The 20,333-nt window shown below is 53.9% G+C and overlaps 1 protein-coding gene across 7 annotated transcripts in view; it reads right to left on the bottom strand.

Annotated features, from left to right (window-relative positions):
* PLXNA1 (plexin A1) overlaps nt 1-20,333 on the bottom strand; it is a 280,654-nt gene that overhangs the window by 213,571 nt on the left and 46,750 nt on the right. For all 7 annotated transcript variants that reach the window (XM_075005959.1, XM_075005960.1, XM_075005961.1 and 4 more), the window contains one exon: nt 10,735-10,917. In XM_075005959.1, coding sequence (XP_074862060.1) covers nt 10,735-10,917 — 183 coding nt within the window. The remainder of the gene's footprint in view (nt 1-10,734; nt 10,918-20,333) is intronic.

Below are 20,333 nucleotides of genomic sequence, written 5' to 3'. Positions count from 1 at the left end.
GGATCCCCAAACCCACCTCTCACCTCTGCCCAACACGCCACAGAAGCTAGGAAGCTGCTGTGTACAACCACCCAGCCAGCAGAAATCCTTCCCCGTTTCACACTAACCGCCTCTCAGATACCACGGCCTGTTACAAAAAACCTGCTTCCCCCAGCTTTGGGCCCAAACCTAATCCTCCCCCGGGCCAAACCCTGCTCTCTCAGACTGGAGGGTATATCTCTGGAGTAACACTCACACCCCTCACCTACCAGTGGCCCCGCAGAAGCCATCTGAACAATACAAATTCAGGCCCCAAAGTCTTAAGATCCAAACTAATTCCCTTCCAAAAGGTGTTCAGAGCTTAATCCTCATCCAAGTGAAGCTGGCTCCCTAAAGCCCTGAGCCTGCGGCACGAGTCAGCAGGGTGTCCACTCAGGAGCCGCCTCATCTCCTTCATCAGTACTTTGACAGACTCCAGCAGATTGGGGGCCACTGTAAGCCTGGGGCCAGCTGGCTGCTGAATGTCAGAGCTGATCCTACCTCCCCCAACAAGTCAGGTGGCACCCAATGCTGGGTCAACGCTGGGGCCACAGGGGGGCTTAACAGAAGCTGGAGGGCAATGCCTAATTTACATAATGTGGAACAGATGGCAGGCTCTGTTCCTAGCATGGTGAGGTGGCCCCACAGAACAAGCAGCCCCAGTATGGAACACTCCACACTAACCTCCGAAGCATGCCTGTCCAACTCTGGTACGCAAGGGTGAGGAATCAGGTTACCAGTAATGGTGCCTTTTGTGTTCATGCCCAAAAAGCTTATGCATTTTCCACAGGACACTAAGTATGCATGAAACACACACATTCCACGTGTGCAGGCAAGCAAGCAATTGGAGATGCGTGTTCAGTGCACCCAAGAGCTCAGTCTTGCAGCTGCACATGTGGCTGTTTGCTCTTCGGCTCATAATGTTCCACTCTGCAGGAACACGAGACAGTCGCCAGGAGACCATGACTGTCCAGTCAAAGTCAAGAGAGGGAGAGTGTCCAGCAACTGCCCAGCAGGAGACAGCAGATAGGAATCAAATCTTATTTGCCTTTCAGATCTGCTCTGGAAACCACCAAGGGGAATAAACAAACAGAAAAACAACTCCTCACAGTGTCACTTCCCTGGTTTAAAACCTCTGATAAATCACAGGGCAAAAACCCACAGGTGACTGATCGGCTACAGCAGAGATGGGGGAGAACTAAGAGGAAGTGAGATGCATCCAAAACTGGCAGTATTCAGGCAGATCATGCCCTCATTACTCACCCTCGCAATGGCAAAATTACTCATACAACACCCCATGACTGTGGAGAGCAGATAGCACGAGGGTACTTGCATAACACTGGGGAGACTGGAGTTTCCAAAGATAGCCAGCCATGTGCCTAGTGACACAGCAGGGAAATCACCAGGCAAGGCCAACTTGCTTGGGGTTTCAGTGGTTTGGTCTGCCCAAACACCCCCAGCATCCCAGTCCTGCCAGATCGCCATCCTGTACAGCGCAGAGATCGCTCCTCACTCCTGACTGCAGTACAGCCTGCTAGTCCAGTCTAGGGCTTGCCACTATGCAGCTGTGCCAAGGCTCCTAAATGCTGACGTGCAATCCCACTGCTAGTGCAATCCTCAGAGTCCACTGGTGCAAGTCATCTCCTATGGTAGTTGTACCATTATAACTGTATATTCCAAACCTGAGTGCCCCACCAGCTGCTGTGAGACCCCTCCCCACCTGCCCTAGGGACTCGGCGCCATTCAAGCCAGCTCCTGTGTCGTCAGTCAGCTGGAGGGGATGATTCCAAATGAGACACAATCCTCCTGGCTGTCCAGAACCAAGAAGAGAGGGCAAGGGGTGACAGGGAGAAAGCAGGGGGACAGGATGGAAAAAGTGCAGGTCACGAAAGAGGCTACAGCTGCAACAGCAACAGGTGGCGACCAGCAGCCCAGCCTCTGAGAAGCAACTGTTTGCAGCCTGTCTAGGAAGTCCTTGCAAGCAAGCCGGCCCACGTGACCCCGGCCTGGGACAAAGAAGAGTTCTGTCTGCAGACGACAGCCTGGGCAAGTGCTTGGAGCTGCCATCCAGGGAACATGCAGAGAGTAGTGACTCTCCTCTCCCTAATCCTCCCAGTTCTGGATAGCAAAATCAGCCTCCTCTTTAACCTGGCACCCTTTGCAGAGCACCAGGAAACAGCAGCCGAAGCGCCTGTCTGTCCCAGGCAGCCCTTTGGTTGCTCGGACCCAGCTTGGTCAGCTGAGCTTTGGGCAGAAGTAGGATGTTCAGGTGCTGGCACTGGGGTTTCCCAGGCCACAGAGAAGTCCCAGCTGGCTTGTGATCTTGGGGATTTTCACGATGCGCTCATGTCATTGTGGAATGTAACAGCATGCTGGGGGTGGGAGGGAGTGTTATTCACAAATGCAGCCACATCACTGCTGCGCTCTCGGCAGCAGCAGCCAGACTGCTGAACGGGTTAGGTCACACTGGCCTCCTCACAACCACAATGCAGCTACCTCTTTGTAGAAAGATACTGGGATGTTAAGCAACTCAGGTGGGCCTGCATCTCAAGGTGGCACCTGTACCTGAACGATGGGAAAGGCAGGTCAGCACCACCACTGGCTGTGGCAGGGGCTCCAAATGTCCTAGGAGGCAGCAGAGGAATTCTGGAGCAGGGCACATTAACCCAGCCCCATCCAGGACATTCAGCCCCTGCATTGTTAGAGAGCTTGGTGGGAATGCAGCCAGCTTCTGTTGCTGGGCACAGTCTAGACCAGACATCAGCAACCCCCAGCATGAGTGCCAAGAGTGGCATGCGAGCTGAAAGCCAGGCCACCTGTGGATTAGCAAAGGAGCAGCTAACGCTGCCAACCATCACCTGAACGGTAAAGCTCTGCATATTCACTAAGGAAGCTGTTGTAAGTAGGACTATCAGTGACTTGAAAAAGTATCAGTGGCACTTGGACCATACAACAGAAGTCAAAAGATGAAATTTCGGCACTCCACCTTGGAGAGGCTGCTGACCCCTGACCTAGCTGATCTGCCACACCCCTCACCAGCTCATGTGGGAAAAGGCTGGGCTCACTCGGGACAAGCCCAGGAGCTCTCCAGGCTAATACATTATAGGGCTGTAGCTCTTTACAGACTAACAAAATGATTTATTCAGTGATGAGCTTTCGTGGGACAGACCCACTTCTTCAGATCATCGTGGGTCTGTCCCACGAAAGCCCATCACCGAAAAAATCATCTTGTTAGTCTTTAAAGTGTTACATTTCTGCTGCTTTGTTTTGCTGGAGTGCAGACTAACACAGCTACCTCTCTGTTACATTATAGGGCTGGCTGCCAGGCTGACGAAGGAAGCTGCCTGCCAAGCATGCAAGGGAAGGAGGCGGGCAGCATGGCCTAGTGGTGGTGCTTCTCTCCCGCTGTGCCCCACCTTCGGGTACAAGGACTGCAGAAGCGTTACCTCCCTCAGGAGGGGAGAGGGACCCAAGGGGGCAGGGGACTATCCAGCAGCACGGTGCCAAAGGGAGTTACTTGTCAAGGTGACACAGGAACACTGAAGTGAGCTCATGGCTCTCAAGAGACGGGAGGGGCTGGGCAGTCGCAGCAATGCTGATGCCCCTTGATCCCATCCTGCTTTCTAGTCCTGGCCCCCTCAACAGCTCTGCCAACATGCTCCCCAAGACCCCACCCTTCAGCCCCCTGCTCCCCAGCACCTCTGCCAATGGTGCCCCCCGATCCCTAGTCCTGGCCCCCTCCAGCACCCCTCTCAGTGTGCGCTCAATGCAACTTGCCTGGCTAAGGACCAGGTCCTGGAGGAACTCAGTGAGACCCGAGGAAGCTCGGGACCCTGCAGGGAAGAGGGAAAAGCTGAGCCATGCCCCTGGCACACACTCCCCTCCCACTGCCATGCCACCATTCTTTCCTATTGCTCCAGAAAGCCCCTTTGATGGCATGTGAGCTCCAGGCCCTTGGAAACGCTGTGGCAGTGTTGCTGCACCACTCTGCAGGGCTCTGAAGGAACTGGGGGGGGTGGGCCAGCACCACAATCCAAGTGGCACAAGGGGTGGGCTGCCCTTGACCCCACCCCTTCCGGGAATGGAGCTGGGCCCCACCAAGGAGGGCTCAACCCACCTACAACTTCAGGAAGCCCCACCTGTCTTCCAGGAATTAGGTTCCAGCTGGCCTGCCTGACAGGTACGTGTATAAAGGGGAGGCAGACAGCGACGACAGTACGCTTAGTCCAATTTGCTTCTTGCAGGTTTCCCCACAATACAGCCAACCTCCAGCAAGAGCCAACTGGACAGGAAAACTCAGGGCTCCAAGCAGCAGGAGGTCAGAGGAGAACTGCCCATGCCCCGGAGCTAGCAGGCTTCTTCTCTATGCGGGGCTCCCCAAGTGCACTCTCCACCAGCCAGCTTCCTTCCTCTCCCTGCAGACACCCCACCGGGGACGAGAGCGCTGTGCTTGCCCCGCTCTCCCTCTCAGACGATGAGCCAAATCGCCCACCCAGATGCAGTCCCCAGAAAGCAGACTGCTTTGAACCAGAGCAGCTCCGACTGGGAGAGCTGGAGGGATTCTCTCACTGCTGCAGCAGCAGAGACAGCCAGTGGCAGGGTCTGGTTACAATGGGCTCCCCAGGAAGATCAGGTAACTGCTGAGGCAGCACTTCCCTGTCCTCCAGGTCCAGCCAGACAACCCCTGCTGAAGGAAGCTGATCTCTCCATGTCACTCCCCACACCAAAGCTCCAAGGTTACAGCAGGGGACATTGGACACCCCTCCCCTACACGTGCTCCTTCAGCCAACGAGCACCGAAGGTGCAATGGTTGAAAAAGCATCCACCTCCCCTCAAATGAGGGACCCCCCGCCCTCAAACTTTCAGAGCCCTCTGTTCCCCACCACCACCCCTTACGTTTCTGCTGGCCCCTGCCAGGGCTCTCCACAGTTCAACAGGGTGGGCTTTCAAGCCCAGCTGAAGCCCAGCTTTTATAGTTAATGTATCAACATCTGAGTGGATTTTGTTCTGGTGAAGGATGCTGAATCAGCAGCCCTGGAGACTGAGGGCTTCTAACCAAGGAAGAAGTCAAGATGCCCACACATCCTGAAGTATGCAATAATGCAACCATGATGGAAAAAAGCCTTGCTCCCTACAAGACCTCACCTGCCACCACAGTCCTTTGTAAGCAACCCATGAGCTGGCAAGGGAGAGAAGGCATGGTCTCCAAGGCCTCCTGCCAGCAGCATGGCCCTGGGTCACACAGAAACCAAGCAAGAGACAGCAGGGGCAGATGCTGCCCTGGGAGCCAACCTCTTTTTGGCAAGGGAAGTTCAGCTCTGCTCACCTAACTGGGCCCCTAACATGTCATCGGAGATCCTCAATCACCCAACACTCTCACAGCTGGGAAATGGAAATAACCTGAAATATCTTGGGTCCTTCCTCCAGCATAACGTCCAGAGAGACGTCCTGGATAACTGCTCCTCCACCAGCAGAACCCCACAAAGCTCATTCCTCTCCCCTGATTACTCAAGACCCATACAGACTCAGGGAAGAGCTGTGGAGAAAACACTGGCCAAAGCATCAGCAGTACCCCCACCTGCCTTCATGGCTAATTCCCATCGCACTCACAGCACAAGCTCCCACCTGCAACAATGGGTGACCTGTGAGGCTCCCTCGTGCACACAGGGGCTGGGACTAACCCGGGAAGGATAAGGATTGCATAACCTGAGAAACAGCTAGCACAGGTCTCGCTGCTTTCATTCCTTCCTTCTGCTCCAGCTGTCTGCTAGATTTGGGGTGTCATCCCCCCCCGGCAGATTGTAACCAAACACTCTCCCCTCTCTCACCAAACAGACTATTTCCTCTCCTTCTGAAGGAGAGAAGAAAGGAGGCGCACAGAATGAGCGAGGGGACACTTTTCCCTTTTAAAAACCCTCCAAGGTACTCCGATGCAACAGACCCTAGCAGACAGCTTAAGGTGAAAAGTCCCACATGTTGTCCCGTCAGTGTGTCCCACACTGCCCACAGGGTGGGAGAAAGTCCCATCCTTAGCGTCCTAAGGAGCAAAGCTGCAAGACCTGTGATGGGGACACCTGACCACTGGGAATGGGACAGAGGAACCACCCCTTTGTCTCCCATGAAACCCCACTTTGTCTCCCTCAGCCCTCAAGGGCCAGAGTCCACCACAGCCTCTGGACTATAGAGCAGCAGGGCCTCTGATGCTGTGGCTGCAGGTGGGCAGAGTGAGGCAAATCAAAAGGAAGGTGAGGCTCCAAATGAACATGAGCCACACTTATGGGTCTGAAGTTCCAGAATCACACCAGGTCCTGCTCAGCCCTGAGGAACTACCTAGGCCCAGCCCTGCACCCTCTATTAGCCTGAAGAGGCTGCCCAGAATCAGGGAGGTGCCCACTGCTCTCCAGCTACAGCCCCTGCAGGGCCACAGAAGTTGAAGGAAGAGGGGAAGGGAAAAATTAGCTAAAGACACAAGAATTAGATGAAGACTTTTCAGCTTAGAAAAAAGGAAACTAAGAGGGGATATGAGAGAGGTATATAAATCATGACTCATGCGGGAGAAGTGAATGAGGAACAGTTATTTACTTGTTCCTGTAACAAAAGAACTAGGGGGCACCAAAAGAAATTACTGGGTAGCAGGTTTAAAACTGACAAAAGGAAGTTTTTCTTCACACAGCGCATGGCAGGCCTGTGGAGCTCCTTGCCAGGGGAGGTTGTGAAGACCAAGACTTTAACAGGGTTCCAAAAAGAACTAGATGAATTCATGGAGGTTAGGCCTGTCAATGGCTATTAGCCAGGATGGGCAGGAATGGTGTCCCTAGCTCCTGTTTGTCAGAGGTTGGAGATGGAAGTCAGGAGAGGGATCGCTTTGGTGACTGCCTGTTCTGTTCACTCCCTCGGGGCATCAGGCACTGGCCCCTGTCAAAAGACAGGACACTGCACTAGATGGACTTTTGGTCTGACCCAGTGTGGCCATTCTTATGCAATGGAAACAGAGAAAACAGAAGAGATCTGGCACCTCAGGGAGAAATTTGCCAGGCAAACAGCAAACGTCAGGTTCCAGGGATAAATAACTGGACATGTAACACTGAGTGGCTTCACGAATCCGCCTCCCACACATCCTCCCCCTCCTTCTGCACCACCCTTGCACAGACCTATTTAAAACCTGCAAGCTGGAATTCAATAGCAGGAGAGGCTGGTGGAAATGCAACACCAGCCACTCCGGCTCCCGTATTGATCCACAAGGGAGGACAAGCTGCTTCCGGCAGCAATACAGGAGCGTCTCACAATCCATGCTGACCCAATGCCTCCTCTGATGGCGGTGACGATGCCAAAGAGGAAGGAAACCGAAGGAGAGAAAGGGAAATGGAGACTTTGGAATGGATGAAGAAACGCCATGAGTTTCGGAAAGCCTATCCATGTAACATCCTCCAAGAAGTGTGGTCTTCTTGTAGTAGTGCAGGACCGACCACAAGAACTCCTAGGTTCCATTCCTAGAGCAGGCAGGGATTCAACTTGGAGCACATCCCTACCTCACTCCATGCCTCAGTTTCCCCATTTTTAAAAACAGAGAAGGGTACCGACCCATCCCACTGGGTCTGTGTGAGTTATCCTCATTCACTAGTGCTTGTGGAATGCCTTGAGATCTGCTGACAGAAGAAACCACAGACAATGGACTGTACTCAGATCTGGTGGACACAGGTGCATGTCCACTAGAGTCCACGATACCATCCCCACCTTCAGCATGACTAAATTTGATGCAGTTCTCTTCCACTCCCCTATAACACAAGCTTGCAGCTTTAACTACAAATCATGGACACAGGCCCGGAGCTACTCCCTGGACTCTAACCCTGAAGCAGCAGCGGGGGCTTATTCTGTACCCAGGGCTCATGACAGACATCACCAGACCAAGGAGGGGGAAAGATTCCAGACAGACCAGGAAGGAGATGCCTCGGGGCTGCCTATTGTTGCATCCCAGTGGGGAGGGAGGAATTGGGAGTTCTGCCAGCTGATGCATTCCAGCCGAACAGAATTGAGGCAGAAAGGTGTTAAGAAATCAACCTACCACCCACCCAGACATATACTCCCCAGCTTTGCCTACAGCCACCCACCCTTAGTGTCCCTCTCCCCACACCAGCCTGGAAGCCAGGTTCACACTCACCAGAATTGCAAATCCCCAAACTGACTGGCCAATCTAACAGCCTGGTCTCTGTCCTGCCACCAGCCACCACAGTAGGGTGGCTCGGAGATCTGGGTGCTGGGTTTTGGCAGTCAGCAGAGAGCAGGGAGCAGCAGAGACCTTGCTGGGCTCAGTGTGCGCAGGCATGACACCACGATGGCTAGAACCCCCTTGGGGCTGTTCTGCTCCACTGGAGCAGGGCCAGGGAGGCTGAGGAGAGGGGTGTGCAAGCAGCTTTGTCTAAGCCCCTCTCACACACACACAGAGGGCACCCTTCTGCCAGCACTGCCCCACCTCATGCAGGCTGACACCAACGTAATGATTTAACCACACTCCTAGTTCAGTCCTAAACTTGCCTTGGGCCAATCACTGCATTCCCAACCCAGCAAACCAGAACTGAGCACCTCAGCAAAAGTCTGCTTCCTCCAGCATGTCTGTAGGGGTGAAGGGATCTGTGCCATACACAAAGGAGCGGAAACAGCTGATCACAGACTTGTGGCCCAGAGGAAACCCTCACAGGTCAAGTTCAAGGTAAGTTCAATATACACAGGCAGATAGAGAGAAAGCAGAGTCCAGTGCCTACAGCAAGGGATCAGGAAGAGGAATTCTTAGTGCAGCTGCTGGCTCTGCTACTGGCCTGCTAAGAGGCCTTGGCAAGTCACTGTGTTTCACCGTGCCTCAGTTTCCCCAACTGTAAAATGGGGAAATCAATGCAAGGCCGACCAAACTCCCAAGGGCTTAGTTCATGTTTGCATAGCACACTGAAAGACCAAACTCCTCGATAAAAGCATCTGGCCCTCCTGTGCATAATGTCCCTGAAACCATGAGTCTTACCCTTCCTCACCTGACTGAAGGCAAGGGGTCCTGCAGGCCCCTCTAATTTAATCCCCCTATTAACTTGGCTATGTAAACACGGAGCCCAAGGGAGTTTGTGGCCTGCCACATTGCCAATTCATTCAAGGAATCAGCTGCCAACAGCTTCAGGACTTCCAAGATGACTATTGCACAGCCCAAACCCAAGGACCCCACCCCACCCTGACAGGAATCATGGTACTTCCACCCCCCGCATCCCATCCACATCTCTAAGGAGCTGCCTTTGCTTCTACAGACAAGTGAGTCATTTTAGAAAAGGAGGGATTTTACCTGGGAAACAAAGACTCCAAAAGGAGTTCAAAATTCCAGCCATTGCTCCCCAGGGCTGATGAGTGGGCAGGCCCATGTGGTTGTCTCTCTGGAGAAAAGAACAGTGCTGGGTACTCCAGCGGAGTCCTGCACTTCAGGCCTCCAGTAGGGCTGCAGGAAGTCTCTCAACATGACTTGGGCCTGATGGAGGACACAGTTAATGTGCCCTGTGTTTATATAGGGCATAGGCAGCTGTAATTATAGGAATGATGTTAAGATAACAGGAAGTCCATGCCCCGTGGAGATGCAGCGAGAGGCACAGAGTTATTTGCTAATTGCCACCAACAAGAAGCCTTTTGTGTAGCTAGGGAAGAGAGCTCTCCCCCACACTGTGGAATTTTGCCCACAGATGGCTTCAGTCAGCCAGGCCACAGCATGCTGCAGCCCCCAAGAGAGCTCCCCTTCCACAGAAGCTTATCAGATTCCTTCAACTCCCACTACGGTGGAGCGCCATCAACTTCAGGGCTCTCCCATGACAGGGGCAGCAGCAGGGCCCAGTGGGACATAGGGATGGGAGCATAATGATGCTCAGTGCAGGCAGGGTGGAGATAAGCAATCTCACCATTCCAGACTCACTGTCTAAGACATGTCACTCCCCACCCCAGGCTCACATCAACCAGCCAAATGGGATATGGATGATGCCCAAGCAACATCTAAGCTAAGCACAGGTGCTACATGGCAAGACAAAATTCTCCCACTGCTGATCTTCTGAGTGCCAGCCTGGTCCAAAGGCTGTGTGCCCTGGAGGCCTGGCCCTGCTTGAAGAGATTTCAGGCCTTCCCCTCTCGATTCTGTCTTACTTGAACCTCTTAGGCCCAATTCAGGCCAACAGAGAGGAAGGATTTCTGAACTCAAGCAGTGCCAAGAGAAGGAGCTTCGTTTTGCCCAAGAAACACCCAGGGCTCACACAAGCCCAGGCTGCCGCCTGGCATGAGGGCAGACGCCAACCAAATGCCACAGGCATCAGGTCACCAGCTCGTACGCAGCCCAAGCACAGACCCTCTCGGACAGTGGCAAAGCAATCCAGTGATAAAAGCACCCAGAGCACAGAGACACAACATTAGTGCTGTGCTGTGAACCTGAGTGAAGGAAACACCTGACAGCACTGCTGATGGGGATGTGTGAAAAGGCAGGGTGGGGGAGTTTCCCCACATTACAATCCTGCCATAAACAACTGCTTTAATAGCTACGTCCGGTGGACAACAGCAAAGAGAAGCTGTCCTCCCTGGATGCCATCACTCCCCCACCTTGGGTCCAACCATTCACGCCTCAAACCCATCCATGAAACCCTGCCCCTGCCCCAAAGCAGGGAGTCAGTCAACCACCCGCCTTCACCACCGGCTCAGCAGGGTGCCTACCTTTTTGATCCTGCCACTCCTTGTGCCAGCAAAGACGACTGTGTGTCCCCGGTAGTCATAGGCAGCTACTGAGGTCATGCCATCCTCTTTATCCACAAAGAGAGCTGTGCCCTCGATGGTCACTGTCCCGCCCAGCGGCTGGTTAAAATCCTGGCCACAGAAATTGTCGTCAATCTGCAGAGGCTGTCGGAGAAGATGGGAATCAGAGAGGTGAGTTGTTCGTCAATACATCGACATTGCTTAAACTGCTATGTGCAAAGGGAGCTGAGCTGTTGACTTGGAGCAGTAATGAAGTGAGGAAATAAGACAAGCCCCTCTTAGCTACCACTGGCTCATTCCTGCCTGGATCCAGGGCAGCCAAGGAGAGTGGAGAAACACCCTGGACTTGCCTCAGATTGCTAACAATACATGAGGGTGTTAAGGAGCTCTGCTTCCCCTCCAGCACAGGGCAGGAAGCTATTATCTCCAAAGCATTTGGAAGCTCACACACAGCAGTCTGGTACTAGACATACCCATATGCTGGGAACTAACTATGCCCAGGCACAGATTCATAGATGAGCTGCGGTGCCAGGAAACAGAGGGGTGGGAACCTCACAGTCTGCAAGAGAAGCCTTGGGTGCTAGGTGGTGCGGGTGGGCTCTGCATTGGAAGAGACAGCGTCAGTCTCCAGACATGGCCCGGCTGCCCAGGGCTCTCACCACAGGGCAGCAACAATCTAACGTAACAGCTCCCAGTAGAGCCTGTTCCTACGAATCCTGACAAGGACCCTTCCGCACCCCACTTTTCCACTGAAATGCTGGCTAATTAGGCCTGGATGGGGGAAATACGATGAGCAGAGCCCTGCAAACCTGCAGATATCCATTTTATACCCACCAGGGATCCGCATCTGTGGAGGTGGATACCACAGATCAATTTTGCAGATGGGAATACCAATTTTGTATCTATGCAGGGCTCTAACGATGAGCCCCGGTCCACCCCACAACTACACGCTGCCAACACCAATCTGGCTGTTTCAGCACATGGCTTCCCACATGCAGCTCCGCCGGAGCCCCTCTGTCCTGATCTGTAGTATGCCAGCGCCCAGCTCACCACCGCCAGCACCCCTCAGTCCTGACCTGCATCCCCTCCTGCTGCCCCAGCCTTAGCAGGAAGCAGCTCTCCAGACCCACGGGCCATCCCAGGTGGCTTGCTGATCTGGCCCCTGCAGGGTATGGTCATCGCCCTTAAGCAGTATCCAAACTTGCCTCAGTTCTGATCTCCCAACCAAAGGATTCAAGCATGCTGGCTGTTCTCATGCTGAGGCCACGCAGGAGGCAGCCAGTGGTTTTCCAGAGGAATTATGAGTCTGTCTGCACCCACTCCAAGTCCCAGATTTGCTCAGCCTCTCCCCATGGATGTGTACTCAAAAGCAAGGGAGGCTGCTATCTCCCTGATGTGCCACATGAGCTGACAAAAAGATTCTGGGTTGGGGGGGGTGAATGTGGAGTGAAAGACACAAGAGAACCTCCTTCCTTCAGCGAGTCATGGCCAGTGTTCCCTGTTAGCTGGGCACTTGTGCAGCCGCTCAGGAGAGTGTCATATGCTGCCCAGCTGATTAGCTGAGTGCCCACAACTAGGTTTGATTCTACTGGTGGTTCACAGGCCACAGGTGCACATAAAAATTTATTCCACACATGGATGGAAAAGATTAGAGGGAACATGGGTCCTGACATTGCCCTCCCACCACCAAAGGTTTAATACGGTCAAATCCCCAGAGAAGCTGTCCCAAGCACAGACTGCTGCCTGAAAGCTCCTTTCCTTTCCTCTCCTCTCCCCCACATGCCTTATACAACGTGATCAAGAAAGCCCCAGCAGCCCAGTGGCATATGCTGCAGCTGAGACCCAGTAACTCCAACCCCCCAGGAAAGGCGGTAGAACAACATGTGCAGGGGGACAGGTCAGGGTGCGAAGTGGAGACACAGATACCAACTAAGAGGGGAGAGCGCGTCCAAACCGGAAATTCTACTCTTGGCACAGCCTCTCCATTGCCCCTAAGCCAAGGCCCCAGGAGAAAGGGAGGCAGAGGGGCTCCCAGCCTTAGTCCCATCTGGAGCAGCACAAAGAAGCCAGCACTGAGCCCAAGCTTCTAGTGAGAGAAGCATTATCATGGGGAGGGACAGGGGAGGAAGAAGGGCGGATCCCATCAGCAGTCAAACCAGGTTGCTGCCCACCTCTCACTGCGCTGGGCCCAGGGGGCAGGGTGGGTAAGGATCGCTTAGAGCCCCATAGCTCAGCTGGCTCCCTGCCTCTCTGCAGTGAGCTCCAAAGCAAGGAGAGTGAATATTAAGTCAGCCTGAAGGACAGGCAGGAGACCCCCTCCACACCCCCACCAGCAAGGACCCTGATCCTGAAGAGCAGGAAGAGGCAGCGTGTGCAGACCTACAACACTGCAGAAAGGCAACAACTGGCCTTCCCGGGACTGGAGTTTTTAGACAAAGACAGCCTGGGAGGTAAGATGAGCCCAAGCAAAGCAGCTCCCAGATCTAGTTACACTCCCCTGCGGGGTCTCCTGGCTCAGTCTGGCTGCAAGGCTCCTTTCCATATAACCCCCTCACTGCTGGTTTCAACAAGCCCATTGGGTACAGCTCTGCTTGTTCTAAACCCCCTCACCAAACACACCTGGTGTTCATGAGGGGCACAGTGTCACCAAGCCAACAAGGGAACTGCAGACCTGTGCTAGCAGAGGCCAGGCCTCCATGAACATCCCTGTCTAGGAACTCTCCTTGCTGGCTTCTCGTGGTCCTGGGGAACAACTACATCATTTGCTTTGGATCCACAGAGGCCTGCAGGGGGGAACTGTGCTCTGTATCTCCACACCTGTTCATTTTCCCATTCCCCCTCAGGTTATTACTGGAAAGGAAATGCTGTAACGAGGGGAAAGAATGCATCTGTAATCCACACACACACACACTCTCTCTCTCTCTCTCTCCCCCCCACCCCTCAGCCTTTATACATTTCCCCTGCAGCTTCCAACAGACACATTCTTCACTTCCTGTCCTAAGCCACTGGGCATTGTGGCTGCACAGATGGGAAGCTGCTGCTGCTGCTACAATATGCCCCAGAGGTGGCTGCACCTCAGCATGCAGGGGAGAAGTGATTGATCCCTGCACAGACTGAACACAGTGCTTGATGCTGGAAAGGTACAGGATGAACCTCTCCACTCTGGTACCCTTGGGACCTGACCGGCGCTGAACAAGAATTTGTTGAAGCACAGGAGGTCAATATTGTCTAGCACGTTATCAACACTTCTGCTGCTTACAGGGCTCTGACAAGACATTTAGGGGTAAATTACAGCAAGATAACAGCACAGGACACTGAGAGCCAGGACTGGTGGCTGGAAACAAACTTTCTGGGGCCACGGGAACCGTGGCCACACCCCTGGTAAGTGGTTGCCTGGCTAACCATAAGCATGCCGGATGAGAATACTCCAGATTACAAATGTAGAACTTGTGTTGGAGAAATGAATGAGGGCTATTTTCACTGCCTGCGTGTAGGAGTCTGTGCTCTGAGGTGCAGGGGTCAGGAATAGCCCCAGAGTCATCGGAGGGGAGGAGCAACCCACCCCCATGCCCCAGGTGCAGGGCCCTGAGCAACCCCCAGTGCTGCAGGCCCTACCCCTTCCCTGCTCTGCCCTGCCCCGCCCCCGACCACTGGGTCCTTCCCTGGCCAGCTAGGCCAAGAATCAGCTGGGGCAGGGCATGAGCCGTGGCCAGTAGTGGCAGCAGTAGGAGTTCACCTTCACTCACCACAGAGCACAGCAGCATGAAGCAGGCAGAGGGACATTACCTCCTGCTTCCTCTGCTACCGCCTGCTCCTACCACCTGTGCCCTGTCCCAAGTAACTCTCCCACCCATCCTGTACATAGGACAGCTGGGGTGGCCACCACAGGCCCCCAAAAGCCTGGGACAGTGCCCCACCTTGTCCGATGGGTGGAACCGCCCTGAGTAGCCTCATGTCACAGTGTTGGCTGTGAGCAGCTTGCCCTGGGAGCGTGCTTTGCTGCCATTACAGACCACACGTCAGGTGGGGGGCTAAATGAAACCGTGAGAGAGGAACTGAACAAAAGTGAGGTTTAAACCAGGTTTTGAATTTGCCTAGGGAATGCCAGCAACCCAGCATCTGTCACAGACACTGCCACGGCCAGTCCACAGCAGAGGGAAGGACACAGAGCTGCCTCATGGCCAATGTAATAGCCCCAGCAAACAAACAGTCTTCTCACACTGCTGACATGGGGACAGATAGCTGGCAATTCCCAGCCCATGGGCCCATCCAGTAATCCTCATTCTTAACCTCTCACCATCTCCTCAAGAAAGTATCTGCTCCACATGGCCAGCTCCAGAAGGAGCAACTTGGCAGGGAGGCTACACAGGACACACTGGTAATATCCAACATCACTGAGCTCTGCGGTGAGCCTGGAGAAATTGGAGCCCTGCCTCCATGCATGCGCAATGGCCTTACAAGTTCCAATAGAACTGTTCAACCCTGCAGGATGTGGGCCCAACGCCTGGCCACCAACTATGCCAGGCCCCTTTAGCCAGGGACCTAATGCTGTCTTAAGATGACCAGGTCAGCCTCCACTGCCCCAGACACTCTCCAGCTTCAGATTCAGCTTCTGCCCTGGGGCACCAAAAGGCCAACAGACACTCCCTCTTCCCCATCCTACTCCCAGTTTGCCCTGACTGAACACAAAGTGATGGGAGAAAACCCAGCTATGCACCACCCCAGCACCACCGAGCCGGATATCGCGTGGGAAGGTTCCAGTCTGTAAAAGCAAAAGGAACTGCCTCATGCCTTACCCTCCCCCTCCCCCAGTGACACTGCCATCCCCACACTGACAAGCCAAGGATCTGCCAAGACAAACAGGCAATTGCCTTTATTAAGTGGGTCACTTTACATACCAAAGGCTCCTGGAAACACACAGTTTAATATTTCTGCTCCTACCCCTTCCACTCAGGAATTCCCTGCATCTTCCACAGCCGGGGTGTGCAAAGTGGGGAGCAGACCCCAGGGGGCAGGGAGAATTTCATAAATTGAGGACATAGCATGATCAGCTGCTGGGTCTCGGGCTCATCCATCTCGTTAAAAATGTGGAAGTCTGTTACTGTTTTATATACATATATTCACAGTGATATACTGACGCATAACATTTTTACATTCTACAGACTTATTTTCTTACACATGACAAAAGGGATTTTTTTTCATGTGAACATAACTGAAATTTCCATCAGTTTGGATTATATTCAACAGGTTGGGTGGCAGGGGGAAGGCTGCTAATTGCAAGGACTAAAAGTGGGGCTTGATGTAAATGTTTTGCTCACCCATGTTCTCCAGTGCCCTTCCCTTCCCTAATTCCCCACAATCCCCCAAACGGCTTAGCCCAGGTGGTCAGCCCATGGTAACAAAGGAAAAACTAGCTCATATGACTGAGGGCGGGAAGAGGGAACATTAAATATTTCCCTTCCAGGTCACCAGCCCAGGACTGCAGTGACCCTAAGTGATTTCTACTGGCCATCTGTTCAGTGACATGAGCTTGGGGAGTCTCATCCCACTTCATGGGAACAGCCATCTCACTTACAGCCCCACCAGCGCTGGGACTGCCTAGTCTCTTGCTAGCAGTCTTAGCAGAGCCACCCAGGAGCGAGTGGGCAACCGAGGCTGAACTCCCCTCTCTACCTCCAGGGCTGAGAACAGACAGCATGCTTGAACAGCTACGCTCCCTTCAGGGACACAGGGGTTAACACAGCCCACTGGAGCACTGTCTCCTTAGTGCCTCCAGCAGCAGAAGCTGAACTTCCCCACAATGCAGCTGGCCAGCCAGGCAATGCTCTCAGGTGGGAGGAAGGGAACAGAACCTTGACCCCCGTCGCCTGCCCTTCCCTCCCATTGCTTAGCCCAGCAAGTTTGGCAGCCGCTGCTGGACCACCGATCCCCTGCCTGCATCAGCTAGTGCCCTTGTTGGTTAAACACTCTCCTGCATTTGCAGATTCAGGAGAAGCCTTTTCAAAAGGGAGCTCAAACAGCAGCCAAGAGCCACTGCAGCTCAGCCTGTGCCCGGCACTGGCAGACACAAATGTAGGGCAATTTTCCCAAGCACTGTAGCTGCTGCCCAGGGAGACGGGAGAGCAGCAGAGCCAGGCAGATCCTATGCAGTGGGATGGCAGGCCCCTGACGCCCTCCAAAGGCAGGGGAGGAAGGGACAGAGAAGTTACTCGGTGCCCATGGAGGGAGGAACTAATGCAGAGCGAAGAGGAAGGAGCCTGGTTGTGTCAGACACAGAGAGCACCAAACTGAGACCTGTCACCCTGCTGCACAGCCAATGGGAGATGTGAGAAATTATCTGCACTTAGTCTGGAGACCCTTAGTCCCACAGCCCTGCACCCTGGAGCTGCACTGCTCCGTGCTGCCTCAGACCAGGAAACAGAATACAGGGCCTTTTATCTTCAGGTCACCAGCTCCAGTCAGCCCTGGATCAGACAGCTGGCCAGCAGGTCCAGAAATGTGCTCTCAATCCAATTCCTATTGGCTCAGCTTTCTCCTCAGAGCTGGCCTGGCCCCACAGTGACTGATTCCCTTCTCTTCTCTAGAGGGGCTGTACTGGACAGGTCTGAAACAGCAGCAAGGGGAGGGTAAGGGAGAAGCATGCCTTGCCTCTCCTTGGCTGTACTCACGCCATTGCTGTCAATCTAGCACCTTCCAGCAGACTCACCCTGTTACGAATAAACAAAAGAAAAAGGCAATATGCTGAGAAAAGGCGGCAGGTGAGCCAGGGAAAGGAAAGAGGCACAGCCCTGACAGTGGGACTCTGCCTGCACCATCTCTGCCACATCTGCCCATGCTAGGGAATCATTTAATCCTTCTCCCTAGGATGCCCCTTTCCCTGATCCCAGACCCCTGAGACAAGACCGCCTGGCTCTGTGTCAGTCTCTTTTCCACAGCACTGAGAGGAGAGGGGAAGGACGCAGGAGGTTTCTGTACTTAACATGCAATGTCTGTGCTGCGTCCCCTCCAGCCTCTGAGGCAGGCCCAGCCATGTGGTGCTAAGAGGGGATGACAGGGATGAAAGGGAGGGGTTGCGGGGAGACCGCAGGGAACACGGGTCAGGAACTGGGAAATTCCCTGAACCATGAAATCTGCTTCTATCTACACCTCAGTGGGAGGAGAGGTGTTGCCATGACAACCCCTGGTCCAACAGCCTCTGACCAGGGGTTCCAGGCTCTGGGAGATGTGGAGAAAGAGGGAGGGGGAATGCGGACTGAAGAGAAGTCACTGAAGCCCTTCATTCAGCCAGGCACCGGTGAGCTCAGTTACCCAGAAGGTCCCAGCTGTGCACAGGTGCTGGAAAAGGGCATGCCGGGGAGTAGCTGCACACCCAGGCTTGAAGTGGTTTCCGTTATATAAAGAGCTCACAGCACCCCCACTCCACTAATCCTTCCAACACCCTACACCTGGGTGAGCCAAGCACTGCCTCCGGCCATCATGCCGTAATCCCAGCAAAAGCCCCAACTCAGTTTCCCACCCAGGGAGTCTCCAGGTGTAAAGCACTCGTGCCACGCCCGGAACAGGCAGCAGCCTGCTCCAGCGTGGAGCATACGAACGCACCACTGCCAGCAGAGGCAGCTTCTGAACGATACTCACCGAGACGAGTGGAGCATTTGGGGTGGGGGGGGTGGAGAGAGACTGTTTGGAGACGCGCCATCTGCAGCTCAGTTTAGAGGAGAGATTTTGACAAGAGACAGGCTCAGAACCTGCTCCAGTCCTTGGAGGGGTTTGAATTCCATGCAGTGCATGTGTAACATATGGCCAGAGTGCCAAGCTCCTCAGCTTTGCAGACTGGGGCGGGGGAGCGGAACAGAAAGCGCCGATCAAAAACCAGCTCCCCCAAGACTGTCACCCCGGGCTGGAGTGTGGCACCTGCACAGCATGGGGCACACTTGCAAGAGACTCTCCAGAGGTCAGCGTGCAGTCCCACCCTGGCTCACTCGCACCCTTGGCAAGGAACTCTGAACAGCCATCCGCAGACAGCCATGCAGTAAACCCACTGTTAAAAGGGCCATTCACTTCCATTTCCTAGTCTCTGGCTGTAGCGTCACAAAAACAAGAAGTCCTAGAGCACCTTAAAGACTACCACGTTTATTTATGAGCCTTCATGGGTAAGACCCACCTCAGCTTTTCGTTTCCTGTTTGACTTGCTGCCCTTGACCCCAGGCCCCTCCCTGCAACATGCATTTCCCACCTGACCCTTTCACAGCTGACCCAGGAGGCTCACACCACTGCTGCAGTTCACAATGGTGCTGAGTCAGAAATGTGGGAATAGTCCAGTGGACGAGACCTTGTCCTGCAAAGCCATTCACAGCTACAGCTCTGTTCGTGTGCTCAGCTGCTTTCACTTCCTCTAGCTGAGACGCTGGGCTGACAACGCAGTCACAAGCTGACGCTGGGCTGAGAACACAGTCACAAGCTGACTCTTTTCCATCCCCGATTTTTATCTCCCCATCGACCAGACAAAAGATTCCTCTAGCACAGGGATGTGCCAAGTAGGGAGGCATGAAATTTCATAAGGCGGGGGACACAGCACAATCGGCTGCTGGGTCTCAGACTCGGCCCCAGCTCAGCATCTGAGTTTTCTTGGCCATTCTGCGATTAGGGTTTGCTGTAAAGGACTTAGCAAACGAGGACATGAGGAAGGTCTCACACATGGGAGACATCTTTACTTTTATACAATTCTGTGCATTAGTGGCAATACAGGGCTCCTAATCAGTGTTCCGTCTAATTTTTTCCATCCAAGGGTGGGAAGCATTTTGTTGCATGCACCAAGGCACGAGCAGACGTGCAGCACCAGTAGAAACACATACTGCCTGCTGTGGGCGCTCTGATAATCAGCTGGGCTGCACTTGAATCTCTCCTGGGCAGCCACCCAAATGCCCAGCTTATAGGGAACAGTCCTCCTGATGCCCAGCCCCCTTCTCCCCCTCCAGACGCATCCCTAGACATCGCCCTTGCAGCCACACGCCCAGTCCATTGGACCACAAAAGCACAGATGGCCAAAACAGTCTGTTCCAAGAGGAAGGAGGAGCTATCCCGTCACTGCTCCTAAGAGAAGCACATATTCGTCCCCAGGAGCATTCAGCCCCTCACAGCTGCAGCTGCCAGGACTCAGAAGCCCATCCTGGCTCAGGCTCTGACAAGGCAAGGTCCCCTCCTGCAGACCTGAATCACAGGTGGGCATCTTCTTCCCCAGTGCAACATCCTGCCCCTCCCTCCCTGCCCCCGCAACATCTGTTCCCCGGCATAGAGCATCCTGAGCCCCTTTTCTTCCCTCTGCAGCATCGAAGGGATGACTGGAAAGCCTGAGCCACGGGGGTACTGGGGCAGAACCAATGAAGATATTTAAGCCCCAGAGGCACCTCCAGCCAATGCAATCTCCATGTCATGCTGCTCTCTGCACTCCAACTTGCAGCATCCCCAACCTCATGCGCTGCTGAATATGCAAGAGGAGAAATGTTTATGGTGTTTACTCCTCTCTGCTTTGTCTCAACAAACTCCGGGAAATGACAAATACA

The sequence above is a fragment of the Carettochelys insculpta genome, chromosome 11, assembly GCF_033958435.1.
Source record: "Carettochelys insculpta isolate YL-2023 chromosome 11, ASM3395843v1, whole genome shotgun sequence".
Classification (NCBI taxonomy): Eukaryota; Metazoa; Chordata; order Testudines; family Carettochelyidae; genus Carettochelys; species Carettochelys insculpta.
This window is presented reverse-complemented; position numbering and strand designations above follow the sequence as displayed.